The 17,216-nt window shown below is 52.3% G+C and overlaps 1 protein-coding gene across 1 annotated transcript in view; it reads right to left on the reverse strand.

Moving 5' to 3' along the window:
- Positions 1-255: 255 nt before the first annotated feature.
- Positions 256-17,216, reverse strand: part of NGFR (nerve growth factor receptor) — a 38,543-nt gene continuing 21,582 nt past the window's right edge. Inside the window, exons 4-6 of the mRNA XM_039517027.1 lie at positions 8,935-9,178; positions 6,745-6,905; positions 256-6,322 (exon numbers count right to left, since the gene is read on the reverse strand). Of these exons, the coding sequence (XP_039372961.1) occupies positions 6,021-6,322; positions 6,745-6,905; positions 8,935-9,178 (707 nt within the window). The 3' untranslated portion in view covers positions 256-6,020. The remainder of the gene's footprint in view (positions 6,323-6,744; positions 6,906-8,934; positions 9,179-17,216) is intronic.

The following is a 17,216-nucleotide window of genomic DNA, read 5'->3' on the forward strand; positions in this document are numbered from 1 at the left end:
TTCTCCGTCTGTAAAGTGGGAATAATAGCACTTCCCTGCCTTAAAGAATGGGAGGTGATCAAATAAGAACATAAGAATGGCCCTACAGGGTCAGACCAAAGGTGCATCTAGCCCAGTGTCCTGTCTTCCAACAGTGGCCAATGCCAGGTGCACCACAGGGAATGAACAGAACAGGTAATCATCAAGTGATCCATCCCCTGTCACTCATTCCCAGCTTCTGGCAAACAGAGGCTTGGGACACCATCCCTGCACAGATAATGGGAACCATATAAGTACTGCAGACGTCTTCCACTGACTTACAGTGTGTACTTTGCAAATCCCAGCCAAAACCCCAAGATAATCCTGTTTTCATGCAAGTTTCCCGTGTGATTAAAAAATTGAGATAACCCAAAATATTGGAGCTGGTTGAAAATCTTCAGCTAAAGTTTTGTTTCAATGTTTTGCAGGACATTTTAAAACAAAACCTGAGAATTTTCATTTCATTCTGATTCAAATATAAATGTTCCCTTTGATGATGATAGAAATTTTCAATTCATTTCGGTTTTCAACAATCGAAACAAAAATTGCCATCTCAAATGAAGCTAAATGAATATTTTTGTTCTGAAATTTCCCTTGAAAATGAAAATAAAATTTCATGAAAAACTAAATTATCCTGTGATAACTTTCATTTTTGAGGAAAAACCTAATTTTCTGGTGGGACCAATAGTTTGAAAAATTTAAACCAGCTCTACAACGTAGACATGAGTCTGCATTTGCTTTTCAGAGTTCTCTGCAAGGCATTTTTGTCTGAAACACACCACAGGTATGTTACGACTATGATCACCTTCCACATATATAAGGCAACTCAAAAATTAAAGCTGTTACTTCATGTACAATATCTAAGCACCACTGGGTTCTGTGAAGAATACCTGATCTCTTATATGATGCTTCAGTGCCTGCATACAAAAAACATGAGTAATAAGGTCACTATTAACAGTTTTTAAAAAAAATCCCTTGCCTGCATTACTAATAGTACCACAGAGATTGCTAAAGATAAAATCTGTCTGATTCAAATGTGCTTTTTTACTATTTTTAGTCTTTCATCACTTGTTTATAGTTTGACCTAGACTGGTAAGTTTCAGTTTTTGCTTCTCATGCATTAGCCTAATGCTGCTGGCCAGGAGTTCTGCAAATGGCTTGTTATCTGGGGACACCTTAAAGGGGCCTGATTTTCCCTCTGAAATCCCACCCACCCTCTGAAAATCAGCCCCTTTTAAGGTGTCCTCACTTGGGTACCTGAAGTCACTAGTCACTTTTGAAAACTTTGGCCATTGTATTTACATTTTCAGCCCCGAAGCAGGAGGGATTGGATCAAAACCTTCCTTTTTCCATTGTCTTTTTTTTTCTTAAAATATCTGGGACATTTCTACTCATATTAAGTTTTCTAAAACTTAAAAAAATGTACATCTAAACGGGCAACATTTTTCAGAAACGGGGGCCTAAATGATCTGCTCCTAAGTCCATAGTTTGGCACCTGGTTAAGTGGCCTGATTTTCAGAGGTGCGCATTTCCCCACTGACCTCAGTTGCTGAGTGCTCAACCCTAAATCAGGCCATTTAATTACATGCCTACATATGGTCATCATGGGTGTGGGGTTTTCCAAAGCATCTTCAGTGACCATGAAGCTCAAGCCCCACTGAAAGCTGATAGGACTTGTACTCCTAAATCAATCAAAGGTATGAAGGTAGCTGGGCATTTTTGTAAATCCCATTCTAGAAGCTCAATTCTTAGCAACACCCCCGCCCCAATCTTTTAAAGCACAATGGGTGAAATTTTCCAAAGCACTTACAGAAGTTAAGTGCTCAACTTCCGTTGACTTGCAATGGGATTTGGGTGCCATCTAATAACCATGGGTACATTTGAACATTTCATCCCTTTAAAATGACCTGAGGTTCCATCCTGGATCTAATCTCTCCGCTTTCGTCAGTTTCGCATAGCCTTTCAACACTGCCATCAGCAGCAGCATGGTGAAAAAAAGAAAGTGTGCGTATGTCAATTTCCCTCTGTCGTCTCTTTAAGGCCAGAATCAAGGTTATTATAACAAATACAAGGCTGGTAACGTAAAATTCAACCTGCAGCGCAGAGCCGCGAGCAAACGGATCTTTGCCACCATGCCGTCCGTCAGGAAGACGCTGAGAGGCCAGTCAGTTATAGCTTTGTGGAAGAACGGGTAACAGCTAGACCCCATGCTAAGGCAGCGGTGAGCAGAAGCCTTGTGGAGAAAGCCAAGGTCTCCTGCTCGTCAGCACTGTAATCCACTTCACACTGAGAAACATTTAGCAGTGAGTAAAACAAGACAATATTATTTACAATTCTTAGTCGTCTCATTTAGGTCCGTCCCCCCCCTTCTTCATTCAATAACAAGATTTCTGGCGGAGCTGGGAGGCAAAGAGCAGGTCCTTCACTTATGTAGCTCAGTCTCTCAGATTTCCCTCTTCAGGGACAAGTTCGGCCCCTTTGGAGCAGAGCTGATCGTGGCCCATAGACTTCATTTTGTCTGTGAAATCATGAACATCACCAACACTCAGCTCCTGCAGGCCCTGAACATGAACGCCTTCCTCCGACAGCGCGCCCATTGCTTTCCAAGGCAAAGCTGTCTGCGCAAGAAGGCTAGAATCCGGCTGTTAATGAATTAGCAGCTCACGTCGGATATATGACATGGACTTACTGGCTTGAGGGCTGGAGGAAGATGCCAGACCAGAGGCATAAAAAGAGGCAGGGCGAGGGACTCCCTGCCATTTCTGCTACAATTCTTCACTAGCTACCAGTCAAATGAGATTTGATCCTGTGTTGTGAGGGCAGAAGCAGGGTAATATTCTAGAACTGGAGACATTTGAGGCCGGAATCGTACTTGCACTGAACAGTAGAGCTGGTCAGGAATTTGCCAAAGAAACATTTTTGTCCATTGGAAAATGCTGATTCTTTGAAATTGAAACTTTTTTTTTTTGCAGAAAAGGAACTAAAGTTTTCTACCCACCATTTTTTTGGGGCAGTGGGAGGGTGGTGGTGGTGGTTCAAAATTGTCAATCTTTTATTTTGACATTTTCTACATGAAAAATCATAGTTTTCCAGTTCAAAGTGGCTTTTCACTTAAATTTTTAAGCTAATTCTAGTATCCTCCCCCCCCAAAAAAACCCTTAAAATGGTCAAAATTAAAACATGCTTCAAAATTATTGAAACAAAATATTTTGACCTGATCTGAATTTCTTTTGCCAGATTTTTTGATGTGCGAAAAACATTGCCATTTAGACTTTTCCTCTCAATTTGGAATGAGAACATGTTTCAATAACTTGAACACTTTCATGGGATGGGAAAAATCATTCCCTGGCCAGCTGGGTTTGAATAGCCCCTTATTCAATGAGTCTTCATCGTCGGGGAGTTCCTGGGGACGCAAGAAGCTATTCAGTGGGAGCAAATAGAATCTGGCCCTCTCCGAAGATCAAAGTGCTGTGAAACAATTTTCTACGTCATCAAAACTTTTGCTACCAGTTATTGGTCCCTCAAAAGGAGCCAACCCAAGAATGACCTCCTGTCTCCAGCTTCTAACGCTCCCAGGTGTGATCTGAAGTGTAAGTAACCGTTCCTCTCTGGTTGGGCTGATTACAACAGATGCAAGTTCTACAATCTCATTCACATTCTGTATTTTCCTGCCTCCTTGCTCCACAGATGGTTGGTAACTTAAGAGTTCTTCCACCTGAGGGCCTCTTGCAGGGACACCTCATTTGTAGCTGCTGGACACCCCTCGAGAAACTTTACTGTTGGTCTGCAGATGTTGGAATGCTGCAGTCCAGGAGTCATCCACCCAAATCTGGAGTGAGGTATGATTACCAGTACTGTCCTGTATATTATTATCGCTCCCGTGCTGTCATTTCCCGTCACCTACCAGCCATACTAGGAGTCCGATGCGTCCAGGAGGTAGACCTTCCACTCGGGCAAGGAGGAGGAAGCTTGCAAAGCAGGGAAGTGCCGCAGCTCTGGGAGAGGTCTGCCAAACCTCTTAAGGGCTAGAGCACTTTGCATAGTACCCTTGACTTCCTGATGGCTGTCGACAGGTGTGGGAGCCCTTCAGGAGAAGGAAAGGCATTTTTCAAGTCACCCTTCCCATCAGGAGTGTTATATGAAAGGGAACCCTATGGACAGGGCTAAGCCACTCATACCACTTGGCTGCCTGGGCTCCATTAGAACTCCCCTCTCCTAGGAATACATCTCAGGCACGGGCGGGAAACAGCTGAGTCCTATGATTTGCTGCTTTCTAGTGTCTTCTTCAAAGAAGGAATTTCTAACTGAGGACTGGGCCCAGCTGGTTTGGAAGGAGCAAGATCCACCCCCCTCACTCCCCAACACCAGCGTTCACCCAAACCCATTTCCGAGCCTGGGAAAAACTCCATTGAACACCCTCCCTGCCCCCCTGTTCCTTTAGAAAGGTTGCTGCAGCTGCCTCTCCACCTCCTGGGTCTTCCCTGGAAGCCTCAACCTACCCAAAGGAGCCTGTTCTTGGGATGTTTCCAGCTTTGCCAAGACCGAGAGGTTCAGATAATACAGTGAAGCCAGCTGAGCTTCTGGGCACTTTTCCAAATCACCCTCCGACCCTTTCAAGCCTCATCCGTACCAGCTCAGATCCTACGGTACTGTTCATGCTCTAAGAACCCATATAGGATAGAATCGACTCCATCACTAAGGTCGCCCAGCCTCACTTTCCCCTTGCTCGTCGGCCGCTAATGCAGCAGCGTGATTACATTGTAGCCCATAGTGGGTGGCTCACTGGTCCGAGGAAGGGCACAGAGCCTGTCTCCTAGTGTCTCACCGGTGCAATACGGGAGAGGTCTGGGATGACAGCAGCTGCTCCAGCTCTCCATGGCAGCACCAGGATTGATGGCTGACTTGCAGCGTGGCGGCTGGCAATTGTTTTCTGCTTTCCCAGGCACCGTTAGCGGTTTGCTATTCTCCACTGGAATTTGGTGGCTCTAACAAGGGTGACGTCTGCCCAGGAGAGCTCAGTGCCTGGGAAGGTGCTGGCGATTGACCGCTGAGCACCCAAGGCAGGCAAATGACATTATTCTATAGGTAACTAGATTGTTTCTTAACGTGTCAGGCAGCTTGGCTGCTAATGACCAAGGCAAACTCTTCCAAGCCTGAGGCATGTGCGTGTCACGGAGGCATGTGGATCTCTTGCCAACGCGCACGCTGTATGTTTCATGATTCACAGTATAGATTGTGCCTGCTAGAAACAAAGTCCTCTCACCCCTCACCCACTCCCAAGGACAGTGCAGAGGCACAAATGTGTCAGAAGCCCTTTTCCCCCCATGCTGCATCCTTGGGTAGCTCTTTGTAATTACATCCCTCTGCTCCCCACCCTCCAGCCCAATGCCCTGCTAATAACATCCTCACTCAAACGTTAGCCCTGAAATCCAGCCAGTTCTCTCTGAATTCAGCCAGGTCCGTCCTTCCTGGCTTGGCAGATGCAATTCAAAGGGAGAGCAACTGGTGACCGGGGGCAAACAGAAGGGGGTGGATATTGTGGGGGGCAGAGGAAGATCCGAAGAGGGGGAGTGGAAGAGGGGGAACGAAGCAGACAGAGAAAGAAAGAGGAGAGACCTGAGTGAGAGCAAACGCGGTCATTGTTGCAGCTACTGGAGACGTGTTGTTGGGGTTGGATGGGGGTGCACAAGAGATTGTTCTGCTCACACAGGACACTCCGAAGCCGTCAAGCACTCCTAGGTCCCAGCAAGACTGAAGGAGGCCACAGCCCCCGGTGGCCTGGGCTCTATCCCTCCTGCTTTAGCATCGGCCAGTCCGCCGGGGGAAAGGGGGATGGAAAAAAGGAGACAATACTGAAAATAAGAGGTCAGTGCATACGGGGTTGTTCGTAAATAGCGGGGGGCCCGGGCGGGAACCCCATTTCCTTCACATCTTCTCGCCGGCTGGTATCTCCGTGGGGTCGCAGAGGGGCTGGCTGGGGAGCGCCTCTCCCGCCCCTCCCTTCACACCGGCGACGTGGCGGTCGACTCGCTGTACAAGCTCTCCACAATGTCTCCCCGCTGGATTCGGCGCAGGGCGGAATAAAGGGCGTCCATGGTGGCGCTGTCCTTGCTGGACCAGTCGGAGAGCAGGGCCCGGACAGGGCACTCCTGCTGCGTGAAGGAGTCTATGTGATCCTCCTTGTAGCCCAGCTCCCCCGCCAGGTGACGCCAGGTGTCCTCCGGGGAGCTGTTCAGCAGCTTCTCCACCTCCTCTTGCTTGTTCGGCGGCAGGCTGGTGTAGAGATTCCCGTCTCCTTTCAGAGCTGTGCAGGGAAGAGGAAGGACAGAGCAGGGTCACTACGGCCTTTGGGAGGTGAAACTGAACCAGGAGGGGTCAGAAAGCCCAGGAGAGCACCAGGATCGGGGGCGGGCAGCTTAGTGCTTCGTACACACTGGCAAACCGGGGGATGCCTGTGACCTGTACCCTCCTGTGTATCATTTCCCCAGTCTGGACTTGCAGCATCACCCCACGGTTTCAGTCCTGGGATCCCTACTGCCCCCCCGTCCCAATCTGCAACCCTTGTCCGGCCACTCCTACCCCGATCCTGACCCGCAGCTCTCTGTCCCTGCCTACCATGTCTGACCCTCCCAGCTCCACCAGGGCTCCCTAGCCATGAACTGCAGACTCCTCCCTGCTCTCCCAGCCCTGGGCCCACCCTGGCACAGCTTGGTGGATGAACCTTACCCTGCACCTGTGCGGTCTGTGTCGGTGGCTGTTGGTCGTGAAGGCTCTGGCTGTCCACGGAGATCCCGCTGTCGCTGTGAAGCTTCTCTCCTTCCGGAGAGGGGGTCTGGTTGACAGGGCGGTTGTTGGCGCCCTGTTTGTTCTGTTTGCAGCTGTTCCACCTGCAGACGGGACCAGCGAAGAGGAATGAAACAGCCGATCCAGCCACACCCACCAGCCGCTTACCTGGAGCTTATTGTAAGTCAGCCAGAGTCACAGAGCCTCATTCTCCCTGTCCTGCCAGTCTGCCTTTGCAGTGCTGGTAGAAATGTTGATACGAGGGCAAAGCAGCAGAGAGCCAGACCCGCTGGCCTTAGAGATCCAGGCTCCAGCATCCTGATACTGATTACTATGATGTATTGCAGTAACACCTGGGAGCCTCAGTAATGGATCAAGACCCCCCACAGGGTGCTAGGTGCTGTACAATCCCAGAACAAAGAGCATCTCCTTGCCTCAAAGGGCTGGCTGTCTAAGTCTCAGCTAGGTATAAATGAGGAGCGAGGGGATGGCTACCCTCCAGAGGCACAGTGACAGTGCTGCAGCTGTAGCGCCATAGTGTAGACACTTCCCATGCGGGTTCGTCCGACGATGCAGTTAATACACCTCTCTCAGGGGTGGCACTTAGCGTTATATCGGGGTAGAGGTGTATGTAGTACCCACCATATTAATATTACATACATTACATTATATATGAATGTTAGCACTAAGTTGTATTAGGGTCACGCTTGCCCACTTACATTGAGTGCTACCTCCCACAATACTTTGCAAAGCTAGAGACGGCATTTAGCATTAGCAAATATCAATCCTGTCCAGAGATGCGTGTCCTGCTCTGGTACAACGCAGAGACCGTCTTCATGGCGTGGCGTGCGTTGTTCAAAAGGAGCTAAGGGGCACACCCTGGCACCAGGACAACAAAGGTAATAAAGCTGATGGGTGAATGTTAGTCTTGGGTGTTCTATTGAAAGCTTTTAACTCGTAAATGGGTCTACGATAAAAATAGGGAGCGGTACATAAACATCCTTTTTGTATTGTACTATTTTGGCTTAAGACAATAAACTTCGCTGAGGTTGGTCATAAGGTTGTCCGGCCTTGAGTGCAGACGTCTTGCGGTCCCTTCCAGTCCTATGCATCTATGATTTGATCTCTTGAATGTTTTTAATAATGGACAGCGAGTGTAGGGCTAATCAAATGGCTGCATTTTGATCAAATAATACAGCCATGACTGTGCGTGCTGATATAAATGCATGTTAAACCGTGCGTGCACGCATGTAAATGCATGTGTTGATATGCTTTGCTGTGTGCACGTGGAAATGCCTGTGAAACAGCATGTGGGGGTGTGCATGTGAAGCACTGCACCGAGCGAAATGCAAAGGTACATGGGATTGTGTGCGCACATGCAACTGAATGTGAATTTAGTGACTCAGTGCACACAGGCAGTTGGGTGAGAATATGCAAATGTAAACTGTGTGGTGTGCATGTGTGAACATGCTTGTGGGTGCGCACACGGAAATGTCTTTGGAGAGGGGTATAGATGCACCTCTGCTGGCATCACTGATTAGTCAATGGCAGAGAATTCAGCCTCCTCCCTAGGAATAACAGTGATTAGGGATTATTTCCAGCACGTGGGTATGTGGAGAAGCCGTAGCCCTCTGTGCAAACACTGAACCAGCTGCGACCTGCATAGGCACCAGGTGCAAACCCCAGCACAAAGGGGGTGAGAGGGCGCACGACACTGAAAGTGACGGCGTTGCAGAAGGTCTCAGAATTACAAGCACCCCCCAAGGGAAATGAGCAAGCTAAAGAAAGAGCAAGATAGGCGAGCGAGACCATATAGGGCCCCATTCTCCATTGCTCTGCACCGCAGGACAGGTGAGTGCCCAACTCCCCTCGGCCTTCCATAAGAGACGAGTGCCCAACTCCCATAGGTGCCCCTCCGGTGCTGTCATTTACACCAGTGCGAAGTGTAAATCTGTGTAAAACTCCAGATCCGACCCATTATCACCACAGGTCCCAAGACGATCAGGTGCTGCTAGAGAAAGCTGCCCGATGAGGCAGTAACGGCCCTGGGTCTCAGTCTGAGGCCGGCAGCCTCCGGATCCCTGGATCCCTCCCTCCATCCTAGAATCCCCCAGGGCATTGACCCCTGTCTACCTTTTGAAAGCAATGTAGGCCACTAGCCCCACCACCACGGCTGCCAGGATGGAGCAGTAGACAGGGATGAGGTTATCCGCAGTGCCGCGGCTCACGACTGGCTGGGAGCTACCCAGGACGGTGGTGACTGTATCTGCGAGGGTGCTGGCGATGCCGTCGGTATCGTATGGGTCTTTGGTGAAAGGCATGGGGCTGTCAGACCCCATCAGGGTTGGGGTCCGAGGCGTCCAGCGCGGGTGAAGATCTGCCAAGGGGAATAAAAATGGAGTCAGCAATTCGCCCCACCTCCCTTTCTCCTCTGTAGCACTCAGTAATGGCACCGTAGGGACGGGGGAGGCGAGGCGTAATGCCTCCAGAGGCGCAGGGCAGTGACACTTGCCACCCTTTGGGAGGCGGTAGCCAGCACTCTCCCAATGAAGCTCTGCTGGCTCCCAGGGGGAGGAGCCAAGATGAGGCCCCGCCCCCTCCTCACTCAGACACACCCCCTCTGGAGCCCTTAATAGTGTTAGCCATCTCTCCCCACCATGCCACATGGATGGGCGAGCTATGAAAACAGGTACTGCACAGTCGCCACCATTGACTCTCTCCGGTGGGGCTCGGGGTGAGAGGAGCCTTTTATCTCAGGTGTAACTAAACCTGCCCAAAGACTGTCGGGACTTCCTGGCAGAGGTGGGAAGCCCACAGCCTAACACCCCTGAATTCTGCAGCCTGAACCCATCTCTAACCACTGTCTGCCAGCCTTAAACAGAGCACACCCTTGGTGGTGCTTTGGTTATCATGTGCTGCGCATTGTGTAACTAATCTACCAAGCCTCCCATCCCTCTCTCGTATTAGTCCCTCTCATTAGCTCCGGCAGGTCAGTGTCACATATCCCTGCAGGTGGCAGCCTTTGTATGCAAGCATGTAATGCCGGAGAGAGCCGAATCGTTTCCATACCCTTTCTCCACCCTGGGATGGCTGATCCTGCCTCCAGCCAGCTCAGAACCATCTTTGCCCTTTGCCAGTTTTTGTTTATTGGAGGCTTTTTTCCTGACGCTCAAGGACCGCGGGGGGTTGACCTGTCGCTCTCAAAAGGGCGTGAAATCTGGAGCGCCAAGCAGATCGAAAAGGGCAAAGGGCTTCAGAAACGCAGTGCTACTGCCAAATACCACGGGCGGCATGGAAACTGGGAGCGGCTGATAGTGGGAGGCCAGTCTGCAGTGCAGGGAGTGATTCTGGACTGGGAAGATTAATAAGCCACACAAGCCTTTGTAGCACCGTTGTCTAGGAACATCGCATGGAAATCGGAGGTATGGCTATGAGGTTACCCGGTGCCTGGTACACTCAGCACCAGAGCAAATGCATCCCACTATGAAAAGACAGCACCAAGCAGAGCTTCTGGGACTGCAGATGTGTAGATGAGGTTATGCAAGGGGGGAAGCAGGTCAGGGAAGAGATGAAAGGCAGGGCAGGCAACTGCGATGATCATTTGAGCGCAGTTTGCAGTAACCTGATGGCCTCCCTCATACGTAAGGATCACCACTGGGGAAGGCTGAATGCAAAGAAGACGCAAGCCGTTAGAATGTCTAACGGAACACAGAGCAATGCAGATGCTTAGCAAGAATGTGGGACAGTCTACGTAGCACTGTTCGTCCAATGGCCATTGCAGGATAGCATGTACCCAGGAAGCTGTTCACGCATCACTGAAATGCAGCCTCCTCTGGGGTGGAGATGAGGCAGCTTTTTAGTGGTCTGCAAAGTGTTCAGCTCCAACCTCAGACACACCTAAAATTAACCTTGGTTCAGGCTTAGAACTAGGGGGGGTCATCCAATGAAATGAATAGGCAGAAGGCTTAAAACAAACAAAAGGAAGTATTTCTTCACACAACGCACCGTCAACCTGTGGAACTCCTTGTCAGAGGATGTTGTGAAGGCCAAGACTATAACAGGGTTCAAAAAAGAACTAGATAATTTCATAGAGGATAGGTCCATCAGTGGCTATTAGCCAGGAGGGGCCAGGATGGTGTCCCCAGCCTCTGTTTGTCAGGAGCTGAGAATGGGTGACAGGGGATGGATCACTTGATGATTCCCTGTTCTGTTCATTCCCTCTGGGGCACCTGGCATTGGCCACTGTCAGAAGACAGGATACTGGGTTAGATGGGCCTTTGGTCTGACCCAGTATGGCCGTTCTTATGCTCTTATGTTCTTCTTCTTATTTGTATTTGTTACCCTGAGGTGAGAGCCCCCCCATTGCAGGGCCGTGCACAGACACTTAGTAAGAGACAGTCCCTGCCCCAGGAGCTTACAATCTAAAGAGACGTGCCAAAGGACAAAGAGGAAGTGATGTGCCAAAAGTCACCCAGCAGGTAAGTGGGAGAGCGGGGAATAAAAATCAGACCCACTGATTTTCCTCACATTACCTCGCAGAATGGATTCTTTTTACAAATCGTCTACGGCGCAAATGGATTTTGTTCCCGCCCTTCAGTCCCTTCCTCAGAGCTGGCTCTGTACAGCAGCACTGGCCTACAATTTATGGAGGAGAGGCGCCAAGAATACCCATTGCCAGGGGAACACGGAGAAGGAATTTAGGGTGTCACAGTTCTCTTGAATCAGTAATAACCAAGGTGGGACAGGCCACCTAAAGCCACAATTATTTCAGTATCAAAGAGACTGGTCCAAGAAGTTGTAACTAGACGTAACAGGATAGTTTTTAAAAAAAAGGTAATATGATGCAGGATAAATATCAAGAGAAACAGCCTCAACAGTGGGAATCTACGTGACTGTGTGATAGTCTTCCAATGGAAGCTCCACCCCTGGAGATATTGACATCTAGGCAGGATGACTCACTAGAAGACATTGTCAGGATCAGTTCTGCATGGCAGGAGATTAAATTGCTGCGCTGCTTGAGTTTTGCCGGAACACCGGTTGACATCCCATCTCCTACTCCTGGGAGATGTGCCCACAGCACGTGTGATTATCACAAACGGCCAGGTTTTTTTCCTGCAAGATCTCTCACCATAGTGCTGGCCTGGCCCAACCCCGCTTTGCTGATGAAATCTGACTAGATTGGAGCCTGAGGTGAGAGATGTTCTTTCTGCTGTTCCTCTTCTCAGCCCTACTTTCCGCCCGGAGCCCGGTTGCGTCGCAGCATCAGTAACCGACCCTCAGGGGCTGTTCGGTGGATCAGCTCCACCCAGGCAATGTTGCTGGGGTGCTGCACTGTGCATATACATCTTCTCCTGCACAGGAAGGATGGGCTTGTGGGCAGGGGTCCAAGACTCAAGAGAGGGGTTCAGCTCCTACCCGTCTCAGACTGTCCTGTGTGAACTTGAGCCACTCTCTCTGTGCCTCGGTTCCCCATCTGTACAATGGGGATAATACCATTTCTACTGTCTTCCCTGGCTATTTAGGCTGTAGGCCCAAAGCTGTTATGTGCTTAACTCCCACTGAAATCCATGGGAGTTAGGTGCCTAAATACCTTTGTGGATCAGACCCTTAGCTCATCAGGGCAAGGACTCTCTTCCTCTGGGTCTGTACAGGGCCTAGCATAATGAGGCCCAACCTCAATTAGGGCTCACCATCACACTGATTTTAATACACGGAAATATTGTGCTATCCAGCCTGCAGACACAGCTATCGCGCAGCAAACACACATCTGCCGTGAGACCTGTGTACAGGAACGCCGCCTGTCTCCACAACATGCATGGCGTCAGGAACGGAGCTAGGGTCATCCCTTGCTAACATCGAGGTGTTCCTGTTTCACCTGGATCCCCTCCCTCGAGCTCATTGGCATGAGTCACACTGCGAGTAGCCTGCACGCAGGGGCGGCTCTAGCAATTTCGCCGCCCCAAGCATGGTGGTGCTCCACGGGGGGCGCTCTGGCGGTCGCCGGTCCCGCGGCTCCGGTGGACCTCCCGCAGATGTGCCTGCGGAGGGTCCGCTGGTTCCGCGGCTCCGGTGGAGCATCTGCAGGCACGCCTGCGGGAGGTCCACCGGAGCCGCCTGCCGCAATCCCGCAGACCGACGGAGCGCCCCCCGTGGCATGCCGCCCCAAGCACGCACTTGGCGTGCTGGGGCCTGGAGCCGGCCCTGCCTGCACGCTCACTCAGAGTCAGTGAGCAGCAGGGTTCCCAGTTTGTTCTCTTCCCATCGGTGCCCAGACGCTCCTATCCTCCATGCATGCCCCGTTGCTCTGTCAGCCTGCTGGGGCACACCCTGTCCTTTCGGCTCTGGAGGGGAGGAAAACATTTTCCTATTGGCTGGTTCCCCATGTTCAGCCAAGAACCGCACCTAGGCATGCCTGGTGAAGAAAATGTGTCTCATCTTGTACCTGTGAAGCAGGGAGGGCCCTAACCCTTTGTTGCCAGGGAAAAGGCAGAAAACAGTCCTGGGGAGGTTATGAAAGGTGGCAGGGAGGCGAGCAGGGCGGGCAAAGGCAAGGCCTGCGGGCTTGTGATTTTATAATCTCTTGCAAGAAACAGTCTCTGAGGCTTACAGCCAGGGGTGGCTCTAGCTTTTTTGCTGCCCCAAGCACGGTAGTCAGGCAGCCTTCGGCAGCATGCCTGCGGGAGGTCCCCGGTCCCGCGGATTCGGTGACATGCCTGCGGGAGGTCCCCGGTCCCGCGGATTCGGCGACTTGCCTGCGGGAGGTCCCCGGTCCCGCGGATTCGGCGACTTGCCTGCGGGAGGTCCCCGGTCCCGCGGATTCGGCAACTTGCCTGCGGGAGGTCCCCGGTCCCGCGGCTTTGGCGTACGCGCCGCCGAATTGCAGCCGAAGCCGCGGGACCGGGGACCTCCTGCAGGCAAGCCGCCAAAGGCTGCCTGACTGCCGCCCTCGCAGGGACCGGCAGGGCGCCCCCCGCGGCTTGGCACCCCAGGCACATGCTTGGAGCGTTGCTGCCTGGAGCCGCCGCTGCTTACAGCGTCCCACTGCCAGGGGAGCGTGACAGCTGAGCTGACACTTTGGCTTCTGTTTTAACTCTCCCTGGTGCCACCAATCCTCCCAAATCTGCTGCTTTCTCCACTGCCTGATGGCCTGGGCTTTTCACGCTGCCCTTGCTGTCTGCTACGCGAGTATGGAGCGATCCACCTTCTAGCTCTAGCGCCGACATTTGGAATAGTCCATGCTGCAGGCTATGGGTTCCAGGGCCAAAAGTTGGAATATTCCACTGTAGCCTTGGGTTCTAGTGCCAGCAATTGGACTGGTCCACACTGCACCCTGGGGTTCTAGCGCCAGCAGTTGGAATGGTCCATTCTGCAACCTTGGGTTCTAGCACCAGCTGTTGGAATGATCCATGCTGCAGCCTGGGGTTCTAGCACCAGCAGTTGGAATGGTCCATGCTGCAACCTCAGGTTCTAGCACCAGCTGTTGGAATGGTCCACGCTGCTGCCTGGGGTTCTAGCGCCAGCAGTTGGAATGGTCCATTCTGCAGCCTGGGGTTCTAGACCTTTGGTATCTTTTGCTCTAGGCTGCTCGTGCGCTGTAAATCAGGACAGCCCTCAGCAGTCCCCTTCTGGTCGCTGCCCGAGTTCCTGCTCTGCCATGCCCAGCTCAGAGCGCGCCCGCGCCAGACTGCCCTCTGAGAGCCGTGTCAGAAACACACTGCAGATGAGCCCTTGCTCCAGGAGCGATGCCTGTCCAGAACCTTTACAAAAACCCCTGCCCATCTGAATGCGCACACAGGCCCCTCTGCCATCCCCTCCAGCTAAGGGTGAACCGCGATGCAAGCAGGGCCATGGAGCCTGCCAAGGCACCGACCCTTGCCATAGGAACTGTCCAACTAGAGTCCCACACGGGGCCCGGCAAAAGAGCAAACCCAGCTCCAGAGGTAGTTTCTCAGGCTGGCAATTGCTCTTGGCTCAGAAGAAGTGCTTGTAGCAACTGGCAGCCCTCCCTGCTCTGCACACCGCCCTCGGCTGGGCTGGGACAGACTCCTCCTGTGGCATCCCACTGCTGCCTTTTCAGAGCAAGCCCTTGGGAGGCCTTCCTGGCTATTTCCTGCTGGGATCTGATCCCACCCCTCGTGCCCCCGAGCATAAAATCCTGCTAACAAAGCCTGCCCTTTGTGCCTTGACTTCTGGCTCCATTTATTCAACCCTGTAAAGGGATCAGCCAGAAAGGGCTGCCCAGAACTCCCCCTGCCTTGAATCAGAGACGCCCATGGCACAATGGTCTCTTCTCTACTTCTGTGCTCCGGCCAGGGAGCATAATTACGTCTCCAACCAAAGGAGGAAACCGGTGCCCTCCCCCACCCCTGCCACCAGCCCATTGGGCCATTCATCCTGCTAATGAGCTTTCTAAATAAAGGGCTGCCCCTTTTGGGAAATCCCCTGGGGAACGGGGGCCTCTCCGTGAAGTGTCATCAGCATGGCTGGGGCAGCAGAGGACTCGGCCTGGGGGAACAGGAGGTTATTGCCAGATGACAGAATCTGATCCTCTAACAAAGAGAATCAGATCATGTGCGTTGTTGCTCCTCCGATAAATGGCATCCCTTCCCTACACGGGTGACATTGTGTGTAAACCATTACAGTGCTAATCTGCATGTAATTTTGGTTGGCCGGCACCCTGGGGGATTGAACCGGGAACCTTCAGAGCTAAAAAAAACAAACCAAAAAAAACCCATAAGCTGCTATAGTGTAAGTCCAAGCGCCTTAGCTAGGGCCGTAACAGACTCACCTCTTCTGGGACCCGGGACTGGTAGTTCACACCCACCAGTGGGTTACATTGGAACATAAACTTCCCAGGCCCAGGCCTACCTCTTCTCTGCCCAGAGTGCCTAGGTGGAAGTGAGGAGCTTAAATATCTTTGCGGGGCTGAGGCAAAGTCCCAGGCTGACATTACAGCCAATCCCCAGCTGGCCCCGAGCGCTCATTCCTTACCCCAGAGCTCAGGCCCTATCCCGATCCCGGATCCCACTGACATGACACGCCAGGACCTGAACTCAACATGGGCATTAGAAGAAGCAGTGAAGGAGCTGAGGGACCGAAGCCAACAGGCCAGAGCTTGCCATTCCCTGCAGGGCTGTGTGGATTTGCTCTGTCTCACCCCTCCCCACCCCCAACCCCTGGCCTGTTTCCCCGACCTGAGATTTGATTCCGCAATAATCCAAGGGGAGAATTGAAGCATTGTCCCATGCTCCCGATTTCCTTACTTCCCTCTTCTTAACACAATTCCCCAGCAAAATGCAGCCCGGCCCTGCATCCCTCCTGCGGGGTGGCACAGCGGAGCCTCAGAAAGCTGTCACTGATCCCACATGCCAACTGGCCCGGTTCCAGGGCTGCCCGGGCGGGGGCAAGTGGGGCAATTTGCCCCAGGCCCCGCAGGGGCCCCTCGAGCCCTGGCCCGGCGGCGGTGCGGGTCTTTGGCAACATTTCGGCGGCGGGGGGCCCTTCAGTGCTGCCGAAGACACGGAGCGACTGAAGCACCCCCTGCTGCCGAAATGCCGCCAGAGACCCAGACAGCCACAGGGTGAGTACAAGCGCCGCAGATCCCCTGCTTTGCCCCGGCCCCCTGAATCCTCTGGGCAGCCCTGCCCGGTTCTGCCAGGCACTGAGCCTCATTGGAGCCAGCAGGTCCTGAACTACATGGGGTTGCTGTAGGATTTTAGGGAGATGTTGTCCCTGGGCCTTGAAGCTGTGTCCGCTCCACATCCCCACTCGCCCAAATGAAGCGCACTAGCTCCTCCTGGGGCAGTGCAGCCCCTAGGCCTGGCAGCGACTAAACGCCTCCATTAATTCCCATTAGGGGCCCGCCAGCTGCCAAATGCCATTTTGCAGAAGGCCAGGACTGCCAGGCTCCAACTGCCACAAACAAAGCGTCTGAAGCTATTAAACGTCTCCTCTTTGCTCCAGGTTCCTGTAACTACCAGGCAGGCCGATTATTTTTAAATGCAGCCAGCAGAGGCCTCTGGGCACATCCCTCCCCACATGAGCTGGGCTTCACCTTGGAGCCAAGATGCTGCCATTGCCGGGAAGTCATAGACCCCTTGGAAACACACCAGCCCAGCCGCCAATGCAGGGCAGATGTTTGCAAGCCATGTAAGAGCTGGAAGCAGCAGACACAAAACCACGTGGTCAGAACATGTGCTGGCTTTTCTGGAATCTGCTCACTGAGCGTCAAACCCCTGAAATCCCCAGGGCTGCATCTGAGACAGTATTTCAGCCTCGATTTCCCTGCTAGCCTTGGGGCTGCTGCTTTATTACCCCGAGGTGTGCAGAGCCACTGCCGGGACCAGCACTCTGACCCTAGGCGTTCCAGTGGCCCCAGCTTACGATCCACGCTGCTTTCTCTACTATGTGTAGCA

The sequence above is a fragment of the Mauremys reevesii genome, linkage group 27 (genome assembly GCF_016161935.1).
Source record: "Mauremys reevesii isolate NIE-2019 linkage group 27, ASM1616193v1, whole genome shotgun sequence".
Taxonomy (NCBI): domain Eukaryota; kingdom Metazoa; phylum Chordata; order Testudines; family Geoemydidae; genus Mauremys; species Mauremys reevesii.